Source organism: Malaya genurostris, chromosome 3, assembly GCF_030247185.1.
Source record: "Malaya genurostris strain Urasoe2022 chromosome 3, Malgen_1.1, whole genome shotgun sequence".
Classification (NCBI taxonomy): Eukaryota; Metazoa; Arthropoda; class Insecta; order Diptera; family Culicidae; genus Malaya; species Malaya genurostris.
The window spans coordinates 70,559,509-70,582,388 of record NC_080572.1 but is presented as its reverse complement, the minus strand read 5'-3'; the positions used below and the strand labels follow the sequence as shown (position 1 = coordinate 70,582,388).

The following is a 22,880-nucleotide window of genomic DNA, read 5'->3' as shown; positions in this document are numbered from 1 at the left end:
GCCACGCACCACCTTCATTTTGAGTACTGCAGAGGCACCAAACAGCTTTGAATGATATCTAGGTCAATGTCATTTTCTGTTTTAATGTATATAACAAACTGTCCTTTATCACATCCAAATACAGATGACACCAACAAGTTAATCAGTGGGTGCTTCTTTTTCACAGTTGATTACAAACCTTATGGAAAAAACTAGAAACGAAGAAAACAAATTAAATCAAAATTGTGCAAAAATGACTCAAAACTCTGAAAGAATAAATTTAATACCTGCCAGCGGGCCAACTACATTCAGTGGTTTGGTTTTAAGTGAGAATCTTTTGTTTTTGTTTACATTCCATATGTAGTTACCAAGGCTACAAGGTTTTTCAAAATCAATAATTTTCCAACTTGTGTTGCCAGTTCCAACATTTTTTCAAGCGATTTCGTTTTGACATTACCAGTTACTGAGGGGTAGTTAGATTTGCGATACAGTTTTGATAGTCGAGTGGCAGGTCGTGTCGTCGGTTGCACTAAGCATTTCTATCCAAACTTGACTTTTTCCAATTCCCAAAAGATCCGGTAATACATCAACAATGGATTCGATTTTGCATTTAACATGAGATATTTCGTGTTTTGTCATCAAAGCTCAATTAATTGTTTTAGGCATTAATAATAAAAAAAAAATGAGGGGACGGGTATAGCGTGACGGGTAAGTCGATGCCTTTCACGCCGCCCGCCTAAGTTAGATTCCCAACCCCGCGCATAGGGTCAGAAAGTTTTTCTGGCCCGAAGAGGTGAATGACATTAATGTTAAAGCCTCTGTAATTGAAACAAAAACACATAAAAAAATAAAAAAATGCATTCACTAAAACATTTTTTATGTTTATTTCAAATCATGAACCGAGTTTAAAAATTTAAATTTAATAAATATTTTTTTCTTAGCATAAAGTTATTAAAAAGTCTGTAAATATGGCTACACTGTTGCCGATACGTTGGTATTTATTCCACAGGACGAAAAAGACGAGAAGGATGATTCGGAAGGAAGAATAAGAAACCAGTTGTCAGGTCTTGTCTTAGCTAATTTCTAAGACAAGACCTGACAACTGGGGGAGCTGCTTTTATTCCAAAATGGACCAGTTTCTGATTGGCTGATTTTGATGTTGCTACCCGCACATTGTGAAAAGAAAAAACTTTTGCAGGGTACACGAGCAATGATGCCAAGTGGAAAGAAAATCAGAAACGAGGTTGTTAAAATGTATAATTTTAGCTCACCAATGAAAATGAAAATTTTCAGAGAATGTTTCACTTTTTTTCAATCTCATTTGTAATAAATGTATATAGTGACAGCACTGTGTAATTATGGGTTTATGAAAAGCACGATAATATTAGATATTTTTTGGTAGCGTGTAGTAATCGGTTCGAAGCTTTTTGAAACGGTTTAATCGGAAAATGCCCTTGTTTAAGGATGTCGGATTCTCTGAATTACTCGATTATTTAACAATCAAGTGTTATTTTAAAACTTTTCGATTGAATTTTAATCGATCACTCGAAGTTGATTGAAATTTTCAAATTATAAGATTACTTCAAAAATCGAATGTTATGTTCAGACTTCTCGATTAAATATTACTCGATTATCTGGGTTATTAGTCGATTACTCTATTAATCGATCGATATTACGACATCCCTAGCACTTGTGGCTGGACAATACGTCAAAAAATTTGCAGAAGTTGTCTTGAAGAAAACTAATTGAACAATTTGTTTAGGAAGTCAACCCATTCTTTAAGATGAGTACAAAAATAGCAAAAGTTAAACTTTCCAAAGGCATTCTGGAAATGAAATTTATGTCTAGAACCAGGGAAAAAATCGAGAAAGAAAATGATGATGCAGAAGGAAGGTGAGTTAATTTTTTAGTGCCTGGCACGACCAACAAATATTCAAATCAAATCTATCTTTCAGAGCGTTGTATTCCAATGAAATAACTGACAAAATGTTACACGGTTCTTCTAAATACATAATTGAAACAAGCTACGTCCCGTGTGAAGATCTTATCGAAGGCCGAGTGAGTTACGGCGGGATGAATCCGGAAATTGAACGTATAATCGAGCTAGAGAAGAACAAAGACCTAGCGGCATTGATAGAGAAGGAGCGTGCCGAAGCGGCTGAGCGACAAAAAATGCGTAGAGATGTTCCAGATGAGGAAATGGCCAAGTTCTATACCAGTGTGGTAAAGACTGTCAAGAAAAAATTCGATAAAAGGCAAAGCATCCTTCCCCTTAATATCAGACGAATGGAGCGTCCAAAGGATGACTGACAGTTAATTAAATATTGGTGGCTTTAGATAGTGATTATTTACATTTAAGCAATTACAAATTCAATGCTCGAAACAACTTATGCTTGTATTAAGAATCTTCTATTATTTTAACTGCTTGTAGGGCATAATTTATTTCAGTGTTAGCAGTCCAACACCAACTATTCTGCCAGAACTTGTATCCCATCCCATGAACTAGAACGGTGCTACAGTTGAATGTTTTCAAAATCCGTTGTAAATCCAAAGGCGAAATAAATTTGTCCCAGTCATGAGTGTTTTTTGGAACAAGGTCCAACACATATTCCGCTGCTACAATCCCTCCCAACCAGGAGGCAGTTGTTTTGTTGAGTGTAGTAATAAAGATCGAGCCACCCGGTTTTAGAGCCAATAGGCAGTGCTCGAGAAACGATGCCTTATTATTCACATGCTCCAGAACTTCAGAAACAACAACCGCATCATACTTTCCCTCATTATTTTGGGAGTGGTCCTCCACAGTTTGCACATAATACTGAATTTTATCGATAATGTGCTGGTCTAGCAACTGAGCATGTTCTTTTGCCACGTTAATTAGTTTTTCTCCTGGATCTATTCCAACCGCGTTTGCCCTTATACGTGCTAATGCTTCGGTAAGTATTCCACCTCCACAACCTACTTCCAAAATATTAATTCCAGACAAAACATTTGGTGTAGAGACCTGCTCCTTCGGAATTAATCCAGTCGAAATCAATCCATCCCGAATGAGTGGCACACGAAGAGCATTCATAGAATGTAGCCCTTTTAAAGGTCCAGTTGGATCCCACCAATCGGACGCCAGCTTAGCCAACGTATCCACTTCTTGAAGATCGACATTGTTGGGTGTATTACTTTGTACATTTACATTTTGTGTTAGGGATCTGGTTGATGGTCTAAAATGTAGCTCTAATTAATATACTAATCGAACCTTCTTCTGGTATGAATTAACTGTATTTTATAAAACAAAGGACATAACAACCGCTGCCGCAATGATAAAAGCATTATTTATTTGTGATACAAAAGATATTACACGTAACTGTAATTAAAAATATTCTGAGAAACTCGGTTAGCAAAACACAAAAAAATACACAACAAAAATTATCAGCTGTGCTACACTGCTAAAATGAAGTACAAACTAAGGGGTGCCATTATACTCATTCTCGTAATAAAAATATGAAAACCGGAAAAACTCATTCATTAGGTTTTGCACGAGCATAACATAAACTCACAAAATGAAATTTTTTTGACAGTCGACGTGTACTTGTTTACAGTTTAAAAGTTCATCAGAGGTTCATCGTTTGAATGTAAAAATTGCAAGTCACCTCACACTAAACAGATTCATACATATATCGCTCCTTGATGCTGGAAACACATACAGGGCAATCTTTTTAGTTCTTTTCACTGCGGAACACGTTTTTAACAGGCACTTTTTTGTCATGTTTCAATTTTTAATTTGCAGTCGAAAAGCAAAACAAACCATCGGCAGCTGTCAAAGATGAACTTGAATCATCGGTAGTTCATTTGTGTCGTCATCGTGCAAAACCTAATTATTGGATAGTATGAATAAAACTAGACCCTGTCAGCTTGAAGCGATATCAATCTTCAGTTCAGCAACGCCATCGCACGGCATCAAATTTAACATATCATATCAGCTACATGAATTTGGCATTTCTCTCCCCGACTTTTATGTACGAGATTCGATGTCGACTCGCCTGAGGGTGCCATGCTCGCAAAAACGGATGTTTGTTCGGGAAATTTTGGTAGTCGTCTGGTGGCCATGGCTGCCCAGGTAACCAAAAGGCCGTGCGGGATGCTACGTTTTATCAAAAACATCATATTAACAAGATATTCTCTTGTTAATATAATGTTTTTGATAGAACGTAGCAACCCGCACGGCCTTTTGGCTACCTGGGCAGCCATGGTTACCAGACGACAACCAAAATTGATTCAGTGACGGCTGTTGAATCCAATTTGGCTAAACATAGTTGCCTGTATCTCAGTTAGCCGAACGTTTTCATCTTTTAACCTTCGCTGAAAATGTCAAAAATTTCGATGTGGAAAAATCCAGGTGGATACGGTTGTATCGTTTGAGGTGCATATCTGGCAGCGGTGAGACAGTCGGTCACTCAAATGGCTGCAAGCCATATTTTGCCCGCTGACATTAGCAAACCTAGAGCGAGAATGATATTAGCAGCAAATGAAAGGAGCCCTGTCAGAGTACAAGCGAGAAATCTGCTCAGCTTTCACTCTGACAGGGTCCCTTTGATTTGCTGCTAATATCATTCCCGCTCTAGGTTTGCTAATGTCAGTCACCAGCTCGACACAGCTTCTCGCGCCCACTCTGCCTTCGGCCTTAGTCAGCCGTTTGGCAGCCATGCGTATGCGGAAAGTTTGAATTTCGGTAGTAAATGCTACACGTAGATTAAAAGAAAGAAGACTCACAAGAAAAGACTTTCCTACATAACAACGTTCCATTTTTTCAAAAATCTGTGATCAATCGTTTTCCGTACCATAATAGCTGATCAAAATCAATTTGGTGAGCAAAAAAAAAGGTTCTCACAACCAACACGCTCTGTACCTTTTTCCTCAACTTTATTCCAGAATCTGTGATCATTTTCACAGATGTCTGTGTCATTTTTAAAATCTGTGAAAAAAAATTGAAAATCTGTGAAACACAGATTAATCTGTGAACCTGACATCCCTGAAAAACTGCAGTGTAACACTACACTGAGAAAAATACTATAGTAGCCGTAACCTGTTTGTTATGGTCATTTCAACTATATGTTTATATAGTCACAACAACCATGATATGAGATTATTCACTATCCGTATTGTATAAACTACTAGATAACAAATACTATAACAGGACATTCATATTAGATTCTTTAACCATATAAACGATCATTTCGAATATTCCTTCACGTCACGTTACCCTATCAAAACATCCCGTCTGTAATCTAGACTGTGTTTATTTTTTTCATTTACCAACAGAGTTGCCATTCATACAGAATTACCTGTAATGTATTGATTTGTATACCTTCGTGCGAATTTCATGCAGGATATAGATTTAATACATATTGCCAAAACTATATACAGAATTGTGCCTACTTCTCATCCTCCAACGAAAAACAAAATCGAACCCGTTTTGATACAATATTTACTTGCTTCTGGTCCGCCGCCACTTAATTTCGGGTGAAAACACAATCAAAAATAATCTGGATGAACAACGTTGAGAAAAATAAATGTTTACCTTCCAACATCGCTAAAAAAGTTAAATACGTTATCAACGTAATCCAATAATTTATTGTGACGATTCATTATCAAATATTTTTATGAAATCAGGCATCCCTGCAAGCAGCTAATCGGTGTTGACAAACGAGGGGAAACCAACTAGTAAAAAAACTTTTACGTAACACAAGGGGTGTACAGATAGTAAATAGTTCGTGCAGTACAATAAAGGTGGAACTAGTGCAACACGAAAAATTATTTTTATAAGAATTTACTTGTACTGTCATGTCTGTTAGTCTGTGGTAGTGGTACGACAGTCCGTGCCGACCCTGTGAAATTTGTGGACCCGTATCGGTCCGATCATCGGCCCGATTATCGGACCGATTGAGCACGATATGGGGCCGATCGTAGCGCTTCGATCGTCCCGTCATCGGACAATTCTGCACCATTTGCATCAACCGCGTCGACCTAAGAAAGCTTTATTTTTACATTATGTATCGCTAGAGAAACAGAGCGAAGGAATATCAAACTAGGCATTTTCAAGGCCGCTGTCTCCCCGATTGTGTGTGAAGGAGTGTTAAACGCTGTTTTGTTTTGATCATAGAGGCTTTACCGTTAAGGTCATTCGCCTCTTAGGGCCAGAAAAACTCTTGCCCTATGTTCGGGGTTGGAAATCCAAACCCCGATATATCGCATCTCTCCTGAGTATCAGACATCCGCTCTCTGCTTTAGTACATCTTCACTCTTTTGTTCTACCGATACACTATGTAAGCTCGAAACGCAATCAAAAGCTTTCGTGCACGATGCGTCCGATGCTCGGATTTACTGGGGATCCACACCTCAACATGACTACTACGATGCTCGATGTCACTCCGATGCGTCCACGTAAGCAGTAACACGTTACTTCAACGTGGGCAATATTATAAAATTTGATTCGAACCCGAGATATGTTTGATTAGCGGCCCTTACACGAGTTATTAAAAATGTCATTACTAAAAAATAATATCATTTTAATGAACGTGTAATGGTGCAGTAATGACGAGATTTCTATCAAATTTGAAATACATCATTACTTAGTCATCATTAAAAATGACAAAAATAATGCTCGTGTAAGGGCCGCTATTCACTCTTCTCTGAAAAAATATGGTTTGGTATTTTCTCCGTGTATTACTCCCACATTACTCACCCCTCGTCCCCGCATGAGCATGGCTGCCAGATGGATGACTAAACGCTGCCAGCGGGAATAATATGGCTGGCAGACATTCTGGTTACCGACTGACTCACCGCTGCCAGACATACAACTCAAACGATACCACCGTATCCACAAGAATTTTTCCAAATCTAAATCTTTGACATTTTCAGTGAAGTTGAAAAGATGAAAACGCTCGGCTACCTAAGATACAGGCGACTATGTTTTGCAAAATTGGATTCGACAGCCGTCACTGACACAATTTTGGTAGCCGTCTGGAGGCCATGGCTGCCCAGGTAGCCAAAAGGCCGAGCGGGTCAAACTGAACCGATAGTTCTTTCCAGAGATGCCAGGATCACGGATTTATCTTTGTTTCACAAATTCCCAATATGCGGCAGTTTTTAAAAATGGCATTCTCACAGATTTCTAATGTCGTTTTCGCTTGACAAAACTGAAACTGACCCAGGGTGGTTTCGTCGAACAAACACTTTTAACGAAACTGTGTTGGTTTCGCAATTAGCAACGGGGATCTGAGCAAACTTGATATAAAAACCAGTTCCCAAACTGACTCGATTTTCAGTTCAAGAATGTTGAAACAACAATGTTCGGAATTAGCTTCAAACAAACGGTTTGGCAGCAATTAGGGTGGAAACGGTGATAGGTTTGGCATCAAACGAAAACGATCATAAGCGGCCCTTACACGCAGCGTTGCCAGGTTGCCAGATTTGTCTGGCAAATGCCAGATTTGCCTCGTTTAGCGACCCTTACACGAGACAATATTATTGTCAATACAAGGAGTATTGACAATACTTTTGATCGTGTAATGGAAACGTCATTGGATTGACGAAGATATTGTCAAAAGATCAAAACTGCTCATCAATCTGACAATACTTTCTCTCCACAGGGAAACTGTTAAATGTGTGCAATAACATCTTCTCTCAATATATTAATATTCATTTGCAATATTTATAGCGCCAATTGCTTGAATTTTTCGAAAAACTCGGACTCAAGTTATCAAGCCAATTGGATTAATGGTATTGACAATACTTTGGATTGACAATAATATTGTCACGTGTAAGCAGAGTTGCTAGGTTATTTTTCCATTGGTGATTGCCGAAAATTTGACAGAAGCTGCTATATTGCTATCTATATTGTATACAACATTTTCAATCCGGTAGAAGATGCTATAAAAACTCGAGTCTCTCAATACATGAACCGCGAGAGAATTTTTCTACATTTCTTCGCTCCACTTCATACTCTGAGTATTTCACGGCCCATGAAAAAATATACAGTCTGATAATGATCGTTGCTGTGTGGAATTTGCCAAGAGAGAATCGCAAGTTGACAATTATCGCAGAAAATCGAATCGATGGTTCATCTTGATGTTTCTCATACTAGGTTGCAATATTTCAAAACCCTTGTGTGGAGCATTCACAGACATTTTCATAGACACAACTTACACAAAGGTTATATGCACATAGTTAGAATAAGCGGCAATAGTAAAATGATTCTATCGCAATTATCCACTGCCCATAGAGAATCGGATCGCGAAACGAGAATAAGCGACCGTTTGTTGCTTCAGAGACGATCCCCACAGCACCGTGCTAACCTTTGATTCTCAGAAATGTCATCGAGAGAAATTCACTCTCGCACTGGTGTCGATTCTATGTTAAATGAGCCATGCCGGGTGTTTGTTGTTGCGATGTTTTCCATTTCTCTTTGATGGCACTGATTGAATCGTGTGAAGAGTGAAGATTGAACGTTCTTTGATACGATAAAAGCCATCCTTATTGCACATATTTAACAGTTTCTCCCTGGAGAGAAAGTATTGTTGGATTGATGAGCAGTTTTGATTTTTTTGACAATATTTTCGTCAATCCAATGAAGTTTCCATTACACGATTAAAAGTATTGTTAATACTTTTTGTATTGACAATAATATTGTCTCGTGTAAGGGTCGCTTTTTACACGATCAAAAGTATTGCCAATACTCCTTGTATTGACAATAATATTGTCTCGTGTAAGGGTCGCTATTAATGCCCCGTTTACACTTCTGCTGGTTGCCAGCATGCTGGTGTCAGTGTACTGCCCTCTTAGGAAAAAAACGTTCAACGGTGGTCCTTCGTTGGTCTAATACTTTGGATCATTGGACCACAGTTGAACGTTTTTTCCTAAGAGGGCAGTACACTGACACCAGCATGCTGGCAGCCAGCAGAAGTGTAAACGGGGCATAAGTGCGATGGTATATTTTTGAAAAAATGACCTGGCATCCCTGGTTCTTTCTGAAACTGTCAAATTTATCAATAACGCACAGCACGTGTGTTTCATAGGTCGTGGGAATTCGGATCCTTAATTCTGTTTATTTATTAGTACAACCTGGATTTATATATATTGGGATAGTTGGTTAAAATACTAGTGCCGATTCATAACATCACATATCAAAAGTAAGTATTTTCAACTAACCGAATATAGATATAATAGAAAATATATTGTAGATGAAACCGAAACCTACCAAGAAACGGTTGGACATACAGAGCATGACACTGGACACCTTTCTGGATAATATGGATGCGGATTTTGACGGCAGTAGCACTGATGCTACTTCGGCTGTAGACACCAAACCACCGATCAAAAAGAAACTAAAAAGGCAGAAGGAAAGCAAAACAAATCTTCAACAGAATTTAAAAGTCGAGAAGAAAAAAAAAGGTGAGGATACAAAGCCTAAAAAGAGAGTGTTATCGAAAACATCAAATGACGTGTCCGATACCGATCAAAGTGGTGGGCAAAAAGACGTGGAAAAAGAGCATCAGCAAGCGTTAGTAAAACTAAAGGAAACTGATCCTGAGCTGTACGCTTTTTTGAAACAGAACGACAAAAAACTGCTGAAGTTTGGTACAATGTCACAAAGTGATGATGAACTAAGCGATGAAGGCGATAACGGAGACGAAGGAGATGATGAAGAAGAAGGGACTGTACACAAATTGCCGGATAAGTTGGAAGTTGCTAGCGATGAGAGTGATTTCGAAGACGAAGGTGAAGATACCGACGAGCAAGAAGGTGATAGTATCGAACCAGGAACACAGAAAAAAATTACTTTGAAATTGCTACAAAAATGGACGGAAGAATTGACGACGTTCCCATTGAAAAACGTGGAGATCATACGTACAGTTTGCAAAGCTTTTAATTCTGCCTTGGTCACTGTGACTGGCGAAACGAATGTTATTCCGGCTTATAAAGCGGAAGGTACTGCCATCTTCAACGGTGTTGTCCAATTGTGCGTTCTACATCTCGGCAATGCTGTTAAACAGTACCTAAATGTGAAGAGCTACAAAAATATGAGAAAGAACAAAAGGTTTTCCAAGGTACAGTCTTGTCTGCGAATGTATTTGACCGATTTGACAAATTTGCTGGAAAATGTTTCATCGAAACAAATTATGAATGTCCTTCTGAAGCATCTGCATCAGTTCTCGTCGATTTTAGTGTGCTATCCTTCGATTACAAAACCCATCCTAAAACGTATGATCGTAATTTGGAGTACCTCCGAAGAGGAATCAATCCGAGTGCTGGCCTTTTTATGCATCATAAAGATTACATGTGGTCAAATGCAACGGTTTTTGAGTGATGTCTTGAAAAATATGTACTTGGCCTATGTTAAGAACAGCAAATTTGTTAGTCCCAACACGCTTCCTGGTATCAACTTTATGAGGCGGTCTCTAACGGAAATGTTTACATTGGACATGGGAGTTTCCTATCAGCATGTGTTTCTTTACATTCGCCAACTAGCGATTCATTTGCGAAATGCAGTGATTCTCCAGAAAAAGGACAGCTTCCAATATATCTACAATTGGCAGTATATTAATTCACTTAAACTCTGGTCGGACGTATTGGCCGCAACGTACAACAAAAAGGAACTCGAGCCGCTAATTTTCCCATTAGTCAGCATAATAACCGGAGTTATTAAATTGATTCCATCGGCGCAATACTTTCCACTTCGCTTTCACTGTTGCCGAATGTTGATAGACCTCTCGGCTCGAACCCGAGTTTTCGTTCCGGTTCTTCCATTCTTGGTGGAAGTGTTGAACTCGAACAGTTTCAACGAAGAACACAAAAAGCTGTCGATGAAACCCGTGAATTTGACTTGTTTGCTTCGGATGGCACCGGCCAACATACAGGAGAATGCATACAAGGATGCTGTCTTGGATCAAATATACGAACTTTCGCTCGAATATCTTGCCCATGAATCGTCCTCGATTTGCTTCCCCGATTTGGTCATACCAATCGTTACTGCGTTACGCAAATTCTGCAAAACCACTAAAGCATACAAATATTCTCGCAAAATCAAACAGCTTAGTGATAAAATCGTAGAAAACAGTGCTTTCATTGACAAGGAGCGAACGCTGAATCCGGTCCGGTTGAACGACATTTCCGCTATACGTAGCTGGGAGGCAACGCGCAAAGCCAACGGAACTCCATTGTGGTCGTTCCATCAGAGCTTCGCCATTGAAAACGATAAGATTAAGCGGCGACAGGCTACTCAATCTGATGACATTAACGATTATAATTTACCAACGGTTAAAAAACTAGTTAAGAAACCTATTGCGAGCAAAGAAGGCCCCACGGAACTTTTCCCGTCGGATGAGGAAATCGACGATCATGACTTAGGTGACGCGGAAGAAGAAGTAGAAGAGGAGGAACCGATACGGAAAAAACAGAAAAAGGAATCCAAAGGAAAGAAAGTGAAAAAGGAAAAAGGCAGCAACGGTACGAAGGACACGAAAAATAAAAAGAAAAAACCGAAATCAGAAGCAGAGGCAATCGAGGTCCCTCTGGAAAGGACGGATAATGAAGAGGTTGATATATTGAAAGATCTAACTTTAGAAGATTGGGAGTAAAAGTAAGTGCTCAGAAGTTACGTATACAACTATGTATTCATGCTTAGTTTTCGGGATGAGCTTGAAAACTTAATCTAATAATAAAGAGATGTTCTGCATCTGATTGAAAAATACGAAATTCTATTTCAATATAACAAAGAGGTATACTGAAAATGTCTGTTATTTTTGTTCACAACAGACAAAGATTCCAGAAATAACACATTTTCAGCTCTGTTTGCATATCGAGAACACGATCTATGATCTATGACAGTTGTTTCCAAACTCCTCGGTGTCTTCGTTTTCCTTTTTTAGAGCAAATCCAGCAGCTAGAAGTTCTATATGGAAGATCTACAATAGAGCAGAAACTGGAACAAACGTATCCCCAGCAAGCCGTTCTAGTTTTATTGATTCGACCAGTTCTGTCAAATTTAAAAGTGGTCTATGATGCCGTTCTATTTTTTGTATATTTGAAATAGAGTGACTACAATCAGAGTGGCGACAGCTGTTCGTTTGGAATGACAGCTACCAGTTCCAAACCGACAAACGACCTGTCAATTCAATGTAAAGCTAATGGAATGTTTTGAATTGTTGCTCTATGAAACACGAGTAAAGCTCTGCTGAGGCCAGTTTTTCTTGTTATGAAATTCAGATTTTTATTTTGTAACTGGCATAAATTATGCATCTAGTACTAGAACACTACTGAATATGCCCTTATGATTTGACTGTTCTTATAAGGAATGACATTTTCACAAGGTAGACTGTTATAAAAATCATAAATTGTGTTTTAGGGAATACATATGTCATTGATATGAATTGCATAAGTCATGCTTATAAAGTTCATATGTATGCTTACCGAATGCATAAGTCTTCAATGAAATCCAAATTGTGCTGATTCGTAAGTCACATCTTATGGAATTATTAAGTTTATTTTCTTCGGTGTAGTCGAAAGAGAAAGTCACACGTTTTTTTTTAATAACGGCCAATAAGCCATCCATCAACATTCACTTTGAAGAGTAATTTCGAATGACTCGGCACTCGCTGAGAGCAAGTCATAATAGTAAACGGCAGAGAAAAGTTTCCTCGTTCGTCTGGTGTTTAATTTAATACTCAATTTTTCATAGCTCGCCTGCAATTTCTTTCAAAAGTGGAAGTTGAAAAGTGGCTTATTGGTCGTTATCAAAATACAAAAAAAAAAAACCCGTGAAGTAAACAAAGAGAAACTTTTAATTGTTTTTAGCCCCTTTTGAAATGTTGACGTCGACTTGTGAATCATTTCGATAGTCCCACGACAAAAGGGCCTAATTGCAAATAAGAGCCTCTCTTTTCATTATTACGGAGCCATTATTGCAAATTCTCTAAAGTTCCCAATATAAATCGAAAGCTTGTAGTTTTACCTTGAAAATTTTGCGAAGAGTAAAGCGTCAAATATCAAATCATTTCGGTAAATCGTGAAAGAAAAAGTAAACAAAGAAAAACTGTCATTTGCATTTAGGCCTTTTTGTCGTGGGACGGTCGATTTGTTCGAAAAAAAGTCCTTTGCAAATTTTTGAAGCTTGTGAGTTTGATGAAACACGAAAAAAAAATAAGGATGGGCGAATTGGTGAATTTTCCCATTTTTTTTTTTTCATAAATACGTTTATTTCTTAATGCAGTTTACATAAGTTTTTCTTCGCCGTAGCATCACTTTTACATAATATTCTTATCCTAATTTAATTCTAACATAGTCACAACGTTTTGCATTTATTAAAACATATTCTCTTATTACTTAAATATCATCTTAGGTAACTCGTCATTAATTATGAAATCTACTCGGAAATATTATTTGAACCAAACGATTAACTTCTATAAATTATAAAATAAGCTGTTATTTTCAGACATTTTGTTAATAATTTCATAAACTGTTTCGAGTTTGTTTGTATCATTACATTATTTTTATTCTAATTTAGCTATTGGTTGAACTCATGGACGCAGCTGGGATCAGAACTAAGTCTTGAAAGGGGCCTTTATTAAATTGAAACTCCAGTTTTCTTTATGAAATGATAAATAAGTTTCATGTATGAAAGGTCACGACAAGCAAGAATGTCTCGAACTGGGATATTGGATAGTCTACCTTGGGTACGCAAAGAATTTATTAGTTGAGATCTGACATCACGATACTCCACGCATGTCCAAACGACATGATCAATATCTCGATAACCTTCGCCACAAGCACAATGATTAGTCTCGGAGAGCCCAATTCGAAGGAGATGTGCATCTAACGTGTAGTGATTGGACATGAGTCTAGACATCACACGAATGAAATCTCTACTCACATCCAGTCCCCTGAACCATGCCTTTGTCGATATTTTCGGAATAATTGAGTGCATCCACCGACCCAGATCATCTTTATCCCAAGAAGCTTGCCAGCTGGCAAGTGTTCTTTGGCGAGACGAGCTATAGAATTCGTTGAAAGCAATTGGTCTCTCATAAATTTCCCCCTCAATAGCACCACGTTTGGCTAAAATATCGGCTCTTTCATTGCCAGGAATGGAGCAATGAGCCGGGACCCAGACTATAGTGATTAGATAATTATTGTTCAATATGTCGTTCAGGCACTGTTTTATTTTGCCCAGGAAAAACGGTTCAGTCTTGCCAGTCATGTTTGAGCGAATGGCTTCAATTGCACTCAGACTATCTGTGAAGAGGAAATAATGGTTTGGAATTAATGTGACGATTACACTCAAACTATATTGAACTGCTGCTAGCTCTGCTATATAAACAGATGCAGGTTCTTGAAGCCTAAATGAGGCCGAAACATTATTGTTGAACATACCAAACCCTGTCGCTTCTTCAATTCGCGATCCGTCCGTGTAAAACATTTTCTCAGAGTCAATATGCCTGAACTTACTTGAGAATATTTTTGGGATTTCCGTCGAACGTAGATGATCCGGGATTCCACGCACTTCGCGCTGCATGGATGTATCGAAAAATAAAGTTGAGTCAGGGACATTTAGGAGGCTGACACGGATAGGAATATATCTTGAAGGGTTGATTTCCTGTGACATATGGTTAAAATATACTGTCATGAATTTTGTTTGAGATCGAAGCTCGACTAGTCGTTCGAAATTATTAATTACCATGGGATTCAGCACCTCACATCTTATTAGCAGGCGTGATGAAAGCTCCCAAAATCGATCTTTTAATGGAAGAACTCCCGCCAGAACTTCAAGACTCATTGTATGTGTCGAATGCATGCACCCTAAAGCAATTCGCAAACAACGATACTGAATTCGCTCCAGTTTGATAATATGAGAGTTTGCAGCGGAACGAAAGCAAACGCATCCATATTCCATCACTGAAAGTATCGTTGTCTGATACAATTTTATTAGATCTTCCGGATGAGCACCCCACCAAGATCCTGTTATTGTTCGAAGAAAATTTACTCTTTGTTGGCATTTTGTTATCAGAAACCTAATGTGTCCTCCCCACGTGCATTTGGAATCAAACCACACCCCGAGGTATTTAACCGTTGTGCACTCGAAAAAAAAAACACCTTTAACCACCCGAATGGGTACCCGGGTACCCATTTTTTTAAATCGCTGTAAGTTGAGCATTTTTCAACCGATTGAAGTAATTTTAGCACTGTTGGATTCAGGAACTTAAGCTCTTTGGGATTGGTACCCATAAAGATGGACATGGTGCTCCTGGTTCCCAGGAACCCGGATATCCTAAATGAGTTCCGACATCGAGGCATTTATACACGGATTTCACGTATTTTTGTAATCTTATCTAAGAATTGCTATATGAAATCAAGTGCTATGCTGAGTTGTTATGTTTATATATTTCAGGGGGCATCCGTTATGTACGTAACATAAAATTTTGAATTTTTCTACCACTCCTTTCCCCCTTTGTCGAGCATTTCTCAATCTTTTCACCATGTATTGTCACGTATTTTTGAAACCTCTCCCCCCTAAACGCGTGACGTACTTTATGTATGTTCCCTTATATACTTCACTTTCTTATCTTCAGTTTGAAAATTATTATGTACTTCAGGCCTATTGCGAGGAGCACGCAATACAATTTTTAATTCTGGCAACAAACATTTCGAAACATCACGAAGTTACTTCCCAAACAGTTTCGTTCTCATTTATATTTCCTTTTTTTCGTTCTATGAGAGTAAGTCCAGAATAGGCCAACTACCCTTTAGATGACGTCATTTTTCTACAAAAGGTTCATTTTGGTACGGCCTTTCTCAAATAGCTGGTTTGGAAAAGTTTCAAATTAGTAAATGACATTTATGGTGGAAAACACAAGTGTCGGAACATTCTACGGAAATCCGGATTAACGGGAACCAGAAGAACCTACTACAGCAATATACACGGCCATCGAAAAGTGGATAAATTTCTGAATTTACCCGTACTGAAAAAATTCAAATCGGATGGAATTTGCCTTAGTTACAAGCATTTTTATTTGTGGGTACCCGGGTACCCATTCGGGTGTTTACGTAATAAAAAAAATTTGAGCCCCCCCATTCGACCCCCCTTACTGTAAAATGAAAAGTCAAAGCATGAGAAGTTATGGTCCAACTAGTTCTTGGAATTGACCGAATTGCAGAATCTTAGTTTAAACCTAACTCAGAAATTTCTTATTTTGAAATTCGAAAAGGTACCCGGGTACCCATTCGAGTGCATAAGGGTAAAAAGTTAAAACCTGTTGGATCATTCTTCCCATCATATGGAGCTGAAGCTGCGCGGGATCATGCTTTCTTGAAAAGACGACTAACTCTGTTTTCTCCGCAGAGAATTCGATACCAAGATGAACAGCCCAATCGGACAAGTTATCTAAGGTATCTTGCAATGGTTTATGCAGATCAATAGCTTTGGGTCCAGTAACTGAAACCACGCCATCATCTGCCAATTGTCTTAGTGTACATGGGGTTACTAGACAGCTGTCAATGTCATTTACGTAAAAATTATAGAGGAGCGGACTGAGGCATGAGCCTTGCGGGAGACCCATGTAACTATTTCTGAGTGTTGCCAAATCGCCATGTGAAAAATGCATGTGTTTCTCTGACAAAAGGTTGTGCAAATAATTATTTATAACCGCTGGGAGTCCATTTTGGTGAAGCTTGTCTGAAAGAACGTCAATGGAAACTGAATCAAATGCTCCTTTAATGTCTAAAAATACAGATGCCATTTGTTGCTTTTGAGCGAAGGCAATTTGGATGTCAGACGAAAGTAATGCAAGGCAATCATTCGTCCCTTTATTTCTACGGAAGCCAAACTGAGTATCTGACAACAAACCGTTCGTCTCGACCCAAGTGTCGAGACGTCGTAGAATAATTTTCTCGAACAATTTTCTGATGCAGGACAACATCGCAATGGGTCTATATGAGTTGTGATTGGAAGCTGGTTTCCCCGGTTTTTGAATGGCGATAACTTTCACTTGTCTCCAGTCAGGTGGAACAATATTTTGCTCAAGAAACTTGTTGAACAATTCCAACAAACGTCTTTTTGCGAGGTTGGGCAGATTCTTCACCAAGTTGAATTTAATTCTGTCCAACCCTGGAGCGTTATTGTTACAAGACAAGAGTGCTATAGAAAATTCCATAATTGAAAATGGGTTATTAATAAAACCATTATTTGGAGGAGATTCCCGTATAATGCTCTGCGTAGGAACAGAATCTGGGCAAACTTTCCTAGCAAAGTCAAATATCCATCGGTTCGAGTATTCATCACTCTCATTGCCCACGGTACGATTCCTCATTCGTCTGGCCGTGTTCCAAAGAGTGCTCATTGAGGTATCTCTTGACAAACCTTCGACAAAATGTCTCCAATAGCTACATTTTTTGGCTCGAAGTATGCTCTTGTACTTGGTTTCTAAAACCATAAGTTTTTCAAAATTCTGAGGAGTTCCTCCTCCCCGTTTTAGAAACGTCTTGCAAGCATTTTGTTTTGCGAGTTTAGCCTCTGAGCACTCTTTGTCCCACCAGGGGTTGGGAGGCCTTCTGTTAGTCGTTGGCCCAGGAAAGCGTTTAGTTTGGGATTGTTCTGCTGCCTCCAGAATCGAACAAATGAGGAAGTCATATTCTTCAAGTGGAGGGAGCTCTTCCATTGAATTCAAAATACTAGAGATACTACTTTGGTATTTAATCCAGTCGATATTTTTTGTCAAATCATATGGAATACTAGCGGAAGTAGCAATGCAATTGCTACTGCTAATTGAGATGATGATTGGTAAATGATCGCTACCGTGTAAATCAGGCAGTATTTTCCAGGTGCAATCTAATCGAATTGATGTTGAGCAAAGAGATAGATCTAATGCACTTGGGCGTGCAGGAGGTCTTGGGCAAAATTTTCCCATTGATAAAACTAAAATTAACGAGAAGGCAGATGGTTTTTTCAGTGGACAAAATTTCGATTTTATGTTCTCCAATCTCGAGTGGTACATTTTGCTTTTTCAGCAGAACTGTTACCAGGAATTACGAAAACCTTTCGATATAGGTATGTGATTGCGTTTCCCCATTCTAATGCGGAAATCGCAAGAATTCAATAATGCAAAGAACGTAATAAATGGAATACTATTCTTCGATAATATGTTCACAAATTTTGTGTGTAATAAAAATCGCATTTTCAAGCAAAATTTACACAACAGGTTGCGAAGCGAAGTTGGACAAACAAAGAAACGAAGAAGAAAGAGTTAAAACGTTCATCTAATGCTGGATCCGACGAGGTTTTGACATGTGGTCATAAGAAATTTTTTTAATCAGGAGCGATAAGTTTCATGAAATATTGGGGGAAAACAAAAAATTATTACTGCAGATCATTACATTTTGCAATATAAACACATGTTTATACAGGGAACGGAGAGCAACAAAGTAAGCAAGTTTAGATTCTCTTCCGAATGTTTTGACACGATTACAAACATTTTTCCTACTATTCCAGTAATAACCAATATTCGAAAGTGGTAACGTATAGCACATTCCACATTGTAGTAAATTAGTTTAAAAATTGTAGTAACTTAGTTAAGAAATATAAACGATTACAGAGACGAACTACGGGGATAACAGAAAAAAGTGTTATCTTATCGTGACAGTAATTCATAGACTTAAGTTCCTGACAGTAATTCTGAACAAGGAGCAGGGCTTCAGTTTTGGACATGAATTCTTATCCCAGACCCCGATTCTGGATCTGAATTCCTGAAGAAATGTTGGATCTGAACCTAAATTCTGAACTGGGAAGCAGGATTGTGGACCTCAGTTCTGTGTTTGAACAAGATTTCTCTCTAGACTCTAATTCTGGAAATTCAACAGATATCCGAGGCATTGCCCTGAATCATGAATGTGGACCTTGAGTCTAATTTTAAATTCTAAACCTGAACCTGAATTTTCTTTCTTATTTTGTATGGATTGAATTTGGAAAAAAGACATGGTTTGAATTTCTAATGAAACATTTAAACTAAACCGTCTTAAAAAAGAATGATACTTTTCTATGCATTATACTATGAAAAACGTGCTTAATCCACCTAGCAGTGAGATGACACCTTTTTTTTTTATCAATCCGCATGTGTTTTTTGCATGAATATTCTTCGGAGTTTCAGTTTTCATGACATTATTCTAATGTCCGTCGTTTTAAGTGGCAATTTTAGATTCTAATCACTCATTACTCTGTAATGTCGAAACTGCAAATCGCATCGAATTTCAATTTTAACGTGTAACAATCGATTGAAAATTCCATGAGATGTCGAAGTAAGTTCCACTTTAGAGTTTTTCGTCATTATTTATGGTACTTTCAGAGCCGGTATTCAGGAACTAGCATAACCCAAAATGATTCGTATGGCCATAAATTAATACGCCAAACAATTTACAATTTATTTCTATATCTGTATGAATTTTAAAAACTCATCATCTGTAATTCCAGAATCGGATAAAATTCACCAATTTTGTATGGGACCTTAAGTCCATAAATTAAGTTTTTGCTTTTAAAGTTCGATTTGGTATTTTTGAGAAAATAAGCTGTGAGAAACGATTCGATATTGGAACCGGAATTCTAAAATCAGTGTAGCCGAAATCAGTTAAAATCACCTGAGGAGTGTGTATACATCTCTGAGAAATTGTAGTGCGAATTAAAATTTGGGGGTACATTCCGAATCCAAACCCAATACCGCTTAAACTGAAATAAATTTATTTAGTAATCGACTATCCAAATCTGCAAACCCGATAAACCTGATTAATTTATGTGAAATGGACATTTTTATACTAATCACCCTGTATCTCCTAAGCCGGAAGAAGTTTTATAGGATTTTCAGACCTCTCATTTGAATCATAGATGGTTCTTAGATTTCATTTGATGTTTAGATCGGTTCAGCCATCTACGAGAAAAATGTGTTGCATTATTTTAATTCCATTCCACATATCAATCTGTGGTTCCCCAATCAGAAGTCGGATCCAAACGTAATTCAGGAACCTTGTTTGGTGGTATATTATTATCATATGAATCTGAGTTTGTAGAAAACGGTTTAGAGTATTTGTTGCACGCTGATCTCGACGAACTGAGTCGAATAGTATATGGGAGTAATGTTCTTTCAGCATTTATTACTGTAAGTAGTTTAAAACAATATAATTTTGGAATTGCTTTCAACTCGAAAATTCTGCCATCATCTGTCATATGTCATACTCGAACGATTATGTTGCCAAAAACGAACCGTGCTAAAATCGGTTCGAGGCAAAATGCCATGAAAAAGGATGCTGTACACAGTCTTTTTGGTACTTAGAAACCATTGTATGTAATAGTATAAAAACTCGTGTTTCATTTGGCTCCGAAACAACGCCTTATCATTAAACGCGTAAAACTCCTACTACTGGAATAAGGCGAAAAGTCGTTTACACAAGAATATCGATATCTCCGTTAAAAAAGGACGGATTTTGACAATCTATGATTTGTTGGATAGCTATTACCGTGCGGAATCTAAGTCTAAAAACATATTCTGTTTTCAAGGTTAGTTGTGGCAGATATTATCAAAAAACTGAAAATTTTGACATAAAACTTTGAATAACTCAAAAAGTAAACATTCGATCTCAAAACCATTCAATAGCGTTCTGGGTGACCTTTCATTCGGTCCAGCCATCTCTCGTTCGGAAAAAGCCTCAATTTCGTAATTCAAATCTGATATATTCATACTGATTGCATTCAAAGCCGACATGACAAACATATATTCAAGATAAATATTATCAAAATGACAGTTTATCATAGCGGAATTCACTCCATCCGAATAAATTTAAGATTGTTTGTAAAACTGGTTTCAAAATTTTCTTGAATTTGAAGATTTAACACAGGATTATGCTGACTTTTCACTTTGCTTCAAAAACCTTTTGAAGAATGGTCCACATGGTACATGGTCTCTTATAGTGGGTTTCAGTAGGATTTCGTGGAGTTTGAAGTTTTAATGCTAGATTTATGATGCAGAATTGAAGACAGGTTTGATGTAGGATTTCAACTTTAAGAATTTTTGAACAAGTTTCATAATATGAATTTTAGATCTTGATTCTGGAACTAAATGCTAGATCTTAGCTTCGAACCTGAGTCTTTCCTAATTCCTTCTAATTCCAGAATTAAGTTTCAGAATTTCATTCCTCAATTCAGTTTCTGAATTCATTTCCAGAATTCGAAATCAGCATGCTCGAACTAAATTCGGAACTTAGGTTCTGGAACTAAACTCGGAACTTCTGGAACTGAAATCAGTTCTTTTAGTTAGGTTCGGAATTCGAGTTTAGAAAGCTGCTTTATTCAGGTTTGGAATTCAAGTTCTAGAACTTCTGGATTATATAAACGAGTTCAGTTTCATAATTCTAGAACTAAATTCTTCAACTGAATTCTTAAATTTTGAACCAGAATTTTAATAGTGAATTCCAGTTTCAGCATTCAGTCCAGGTACTGAATTTGGTTTCGTTCTGGAGTAGATAAGTAAATGATGCAAAAAGTACTCGACAAATCGGTTCTTTTTTGAGCCATAAAAACCTTCAAGAAGGATTTACGATGCTTACCTCTACTGAGAATGTAAATATTAGAAAAATACACACTTAAAAAATCCCTGTGATTTTACATCTTTTTAGATGCACCTAAATGGAGCATCGCAGTTCACGCAAATTCACTTGGAAGAACATTTAATATTGTGTCTAAAACTCCATGACATGAAATTCGTTGAAATAAAAAAAGAATACTGATAGCAACCGCCACGACTTGAACCGAGAATCATTGGATCGCATGTACGTCTGTTAATCGACTGAGCCACAGAAGCATACATCTGCTTGCCTGGAAAAAGGTGCATTTAAATTCATACAGTCACACCTGCTAGCATAATGCAAGTTACAGTCGAAACCAGTAAAATTCAAGCTAATCTAACATGAGGTCAATACAAATGAAATTTTCCGTAATTTGGCGAATTAGGTTTTTATGAATTACATCGTATGAGGAATTAAGTATTATTCAGATTTTTGATATGTGCTTCTGTGGCTCAGTCGACTAACTGGTGTGCTTTGTGATCTAATGTTTTTCGGTTCAAGTCGCGTTGTTGATGTCGATCTTTTGATTTTTATGCCTTCCGTTTTAAAGCCATGTAATTTTCAAATCATACAATTTAACATGTTTTTGAATATAAATATGTGTGAAATAAAGCTCCATTTATGTGCATCTGATAAGATGTAAAATCACAAGAATTTTTCGAACTGTGTAGCAATGTCTGTCATATAACCTATACACCGTTTTAATGAAAAAACTATGTAAGCAGTGAAACGGCTTGATAAGCATTATCTCTGGCTCTGCTCTAAATAAATCAACCATTTTGAACCGGTATACTGAAATGAAACGTGGTCGTGCAAAAACCGATGACTAACCACGCCCTGATCGGCCCCAAATGGGGCTGTTGCGAAAACCGTCTAAAAAGTTCATTCCATCGCTATGGAAAAAGTGATGTTGCAGAATTTTGCTTGAGCACTTGAATATGAAAGAATTCTCTTGTAAAATCATCAGGATTATGCTTCGTGCCACAGGAAAAATTCCCTGAATTCGAATTTGAACTGCTACCACCTCCACCATATCCGCCAGACTTAGTCCCCAGCGACTATCTTCTGTTCTCAGCTTAACATAAGGAGCTTACTGAAATGAGATTAGTGTGGAATGATGAGGTCATCGCTGAGACTGAAACGTGTTTTTAGGCCAACCAGAAATCGTTGAAATTTAGAATAAAATGTTGTTTTCTTTTTCAGACCGGAGACTGATGTTATTGGTCCGTTAATGTTTTATCGAAAATTAGATGAGC

At 37.7% G+C, this 22,880-nt stretch overlaps 3 protein-coding genes across 3 annotated transcripts; 2 read left to right on the top strand and 1 right to left on the bottom strand.

The window, feature by feature from the left end:
• The first annotated feature begins 1,653 nt into the window (after positions 1 to 1,653).
• Positions 1,654 to 2,555, top strand: LOC131437715 (M-phase phosphoprotein 6). Its single transcript, XM_058607235.1, has 2 exons — positions 1,654 to 1,872; positions 1,935 to 2,555. Exons 1-2 carry the CDS (start codon positions 1,763 to 1,765, stop codon positions 2,287 to 2,289), a joined length of 465 nt encoding a protein of 154 aa, XP_058463218.1. The 5' UTR covers positions 1,654 to 1,762; the 3' UTR covers positions 2,290 to 2,555.
• LOC131437714 (ubiquinone biosynthesis O-methyltransferase, mitochondrial) lies at positions 2,378 to 3,405 on the bottom strand. The gene is made up of 2 exons (XM_058607234.1): positions 3,248 to 3,405; positions 2,378 to 3,191 (listed from the first exon to the last, which is right to left on the bottom strand). The coding sequence occupies exons 1-2, from the start codon at positions 3,298 to 3,300 to the stop codon at positions 2,378 to 2,380; spliced, it is 867 nt and encodes a 288-aa protein (XP_058463217.1). The 5' UTR covers positions 3,301 to 3,405.
• A 5,615-nt stretch (positions 3,406 to 9,020) lies between these two features.
• On the top strand, positions 9,021 to 11,724 carry LOC131437206 (nucleolar complex protein 2 homolog). The gene is made up of 2 exons (XM_058606389.1): positions 9,021 to 9,158; positions 9,210 to 11,724. Exon 2 carries the CDS (start codon positions 9,210 to 9,212, stop codon positions 11,604 to 11,606), a length of 2,397 nt encoding a protein of 798 aa, XP_058462372.1. The 5' UTR covers positions 9,021 to 9,158; the 3' UTR covers positions 11,607 to 11,724.
• The last annotated feature ends 11,156 nt before the right edge of the window (positions 11,725 to 22,880 follow it).

What these genes read in the sequence shown, in the direction of transcription:
- LOC131437715 (XM_058607235.1), top strand. Translation starts at nt 1,763, where the DNA reads ATGAGTACAAAAATAGCAAAAGTTAAACTTTCCAAAGGCATTCTGGAA. An exon ending in AATGATGATGCAGAAGGAAG is followed by an intron (nt 1,873 to 1,934) that starts GTGAGTTAATTT and finishes TCTATCTTTCAG; the next exon opens with AGCGTTGTATTCCAATGAAA.
- LOC131437714 (XM_058607234.1), bottom strand. Translation starts at nt 3,300, where the DNA reads ATGCTTTTATCATTGCGGCAGCGGTTGTTATGTCCTTTGTTTTATAAA. An exon ending in CCTTTGTTTTATAAAATACA is followed by an intron (nt 3,192 to 3,247) that starts GTTAATTCATAC and finishes GCTACATTTTAG; the next exon opens with ACCATCAACCAGATCCCTAA.
- LOC131437206 (XM_058606389.1), top strand. Translation starts at nt 9,210, where the DNA reads ATGAAACCGAAACCTACCAAGAAACGGTTGGACATACAGAGCATGACA.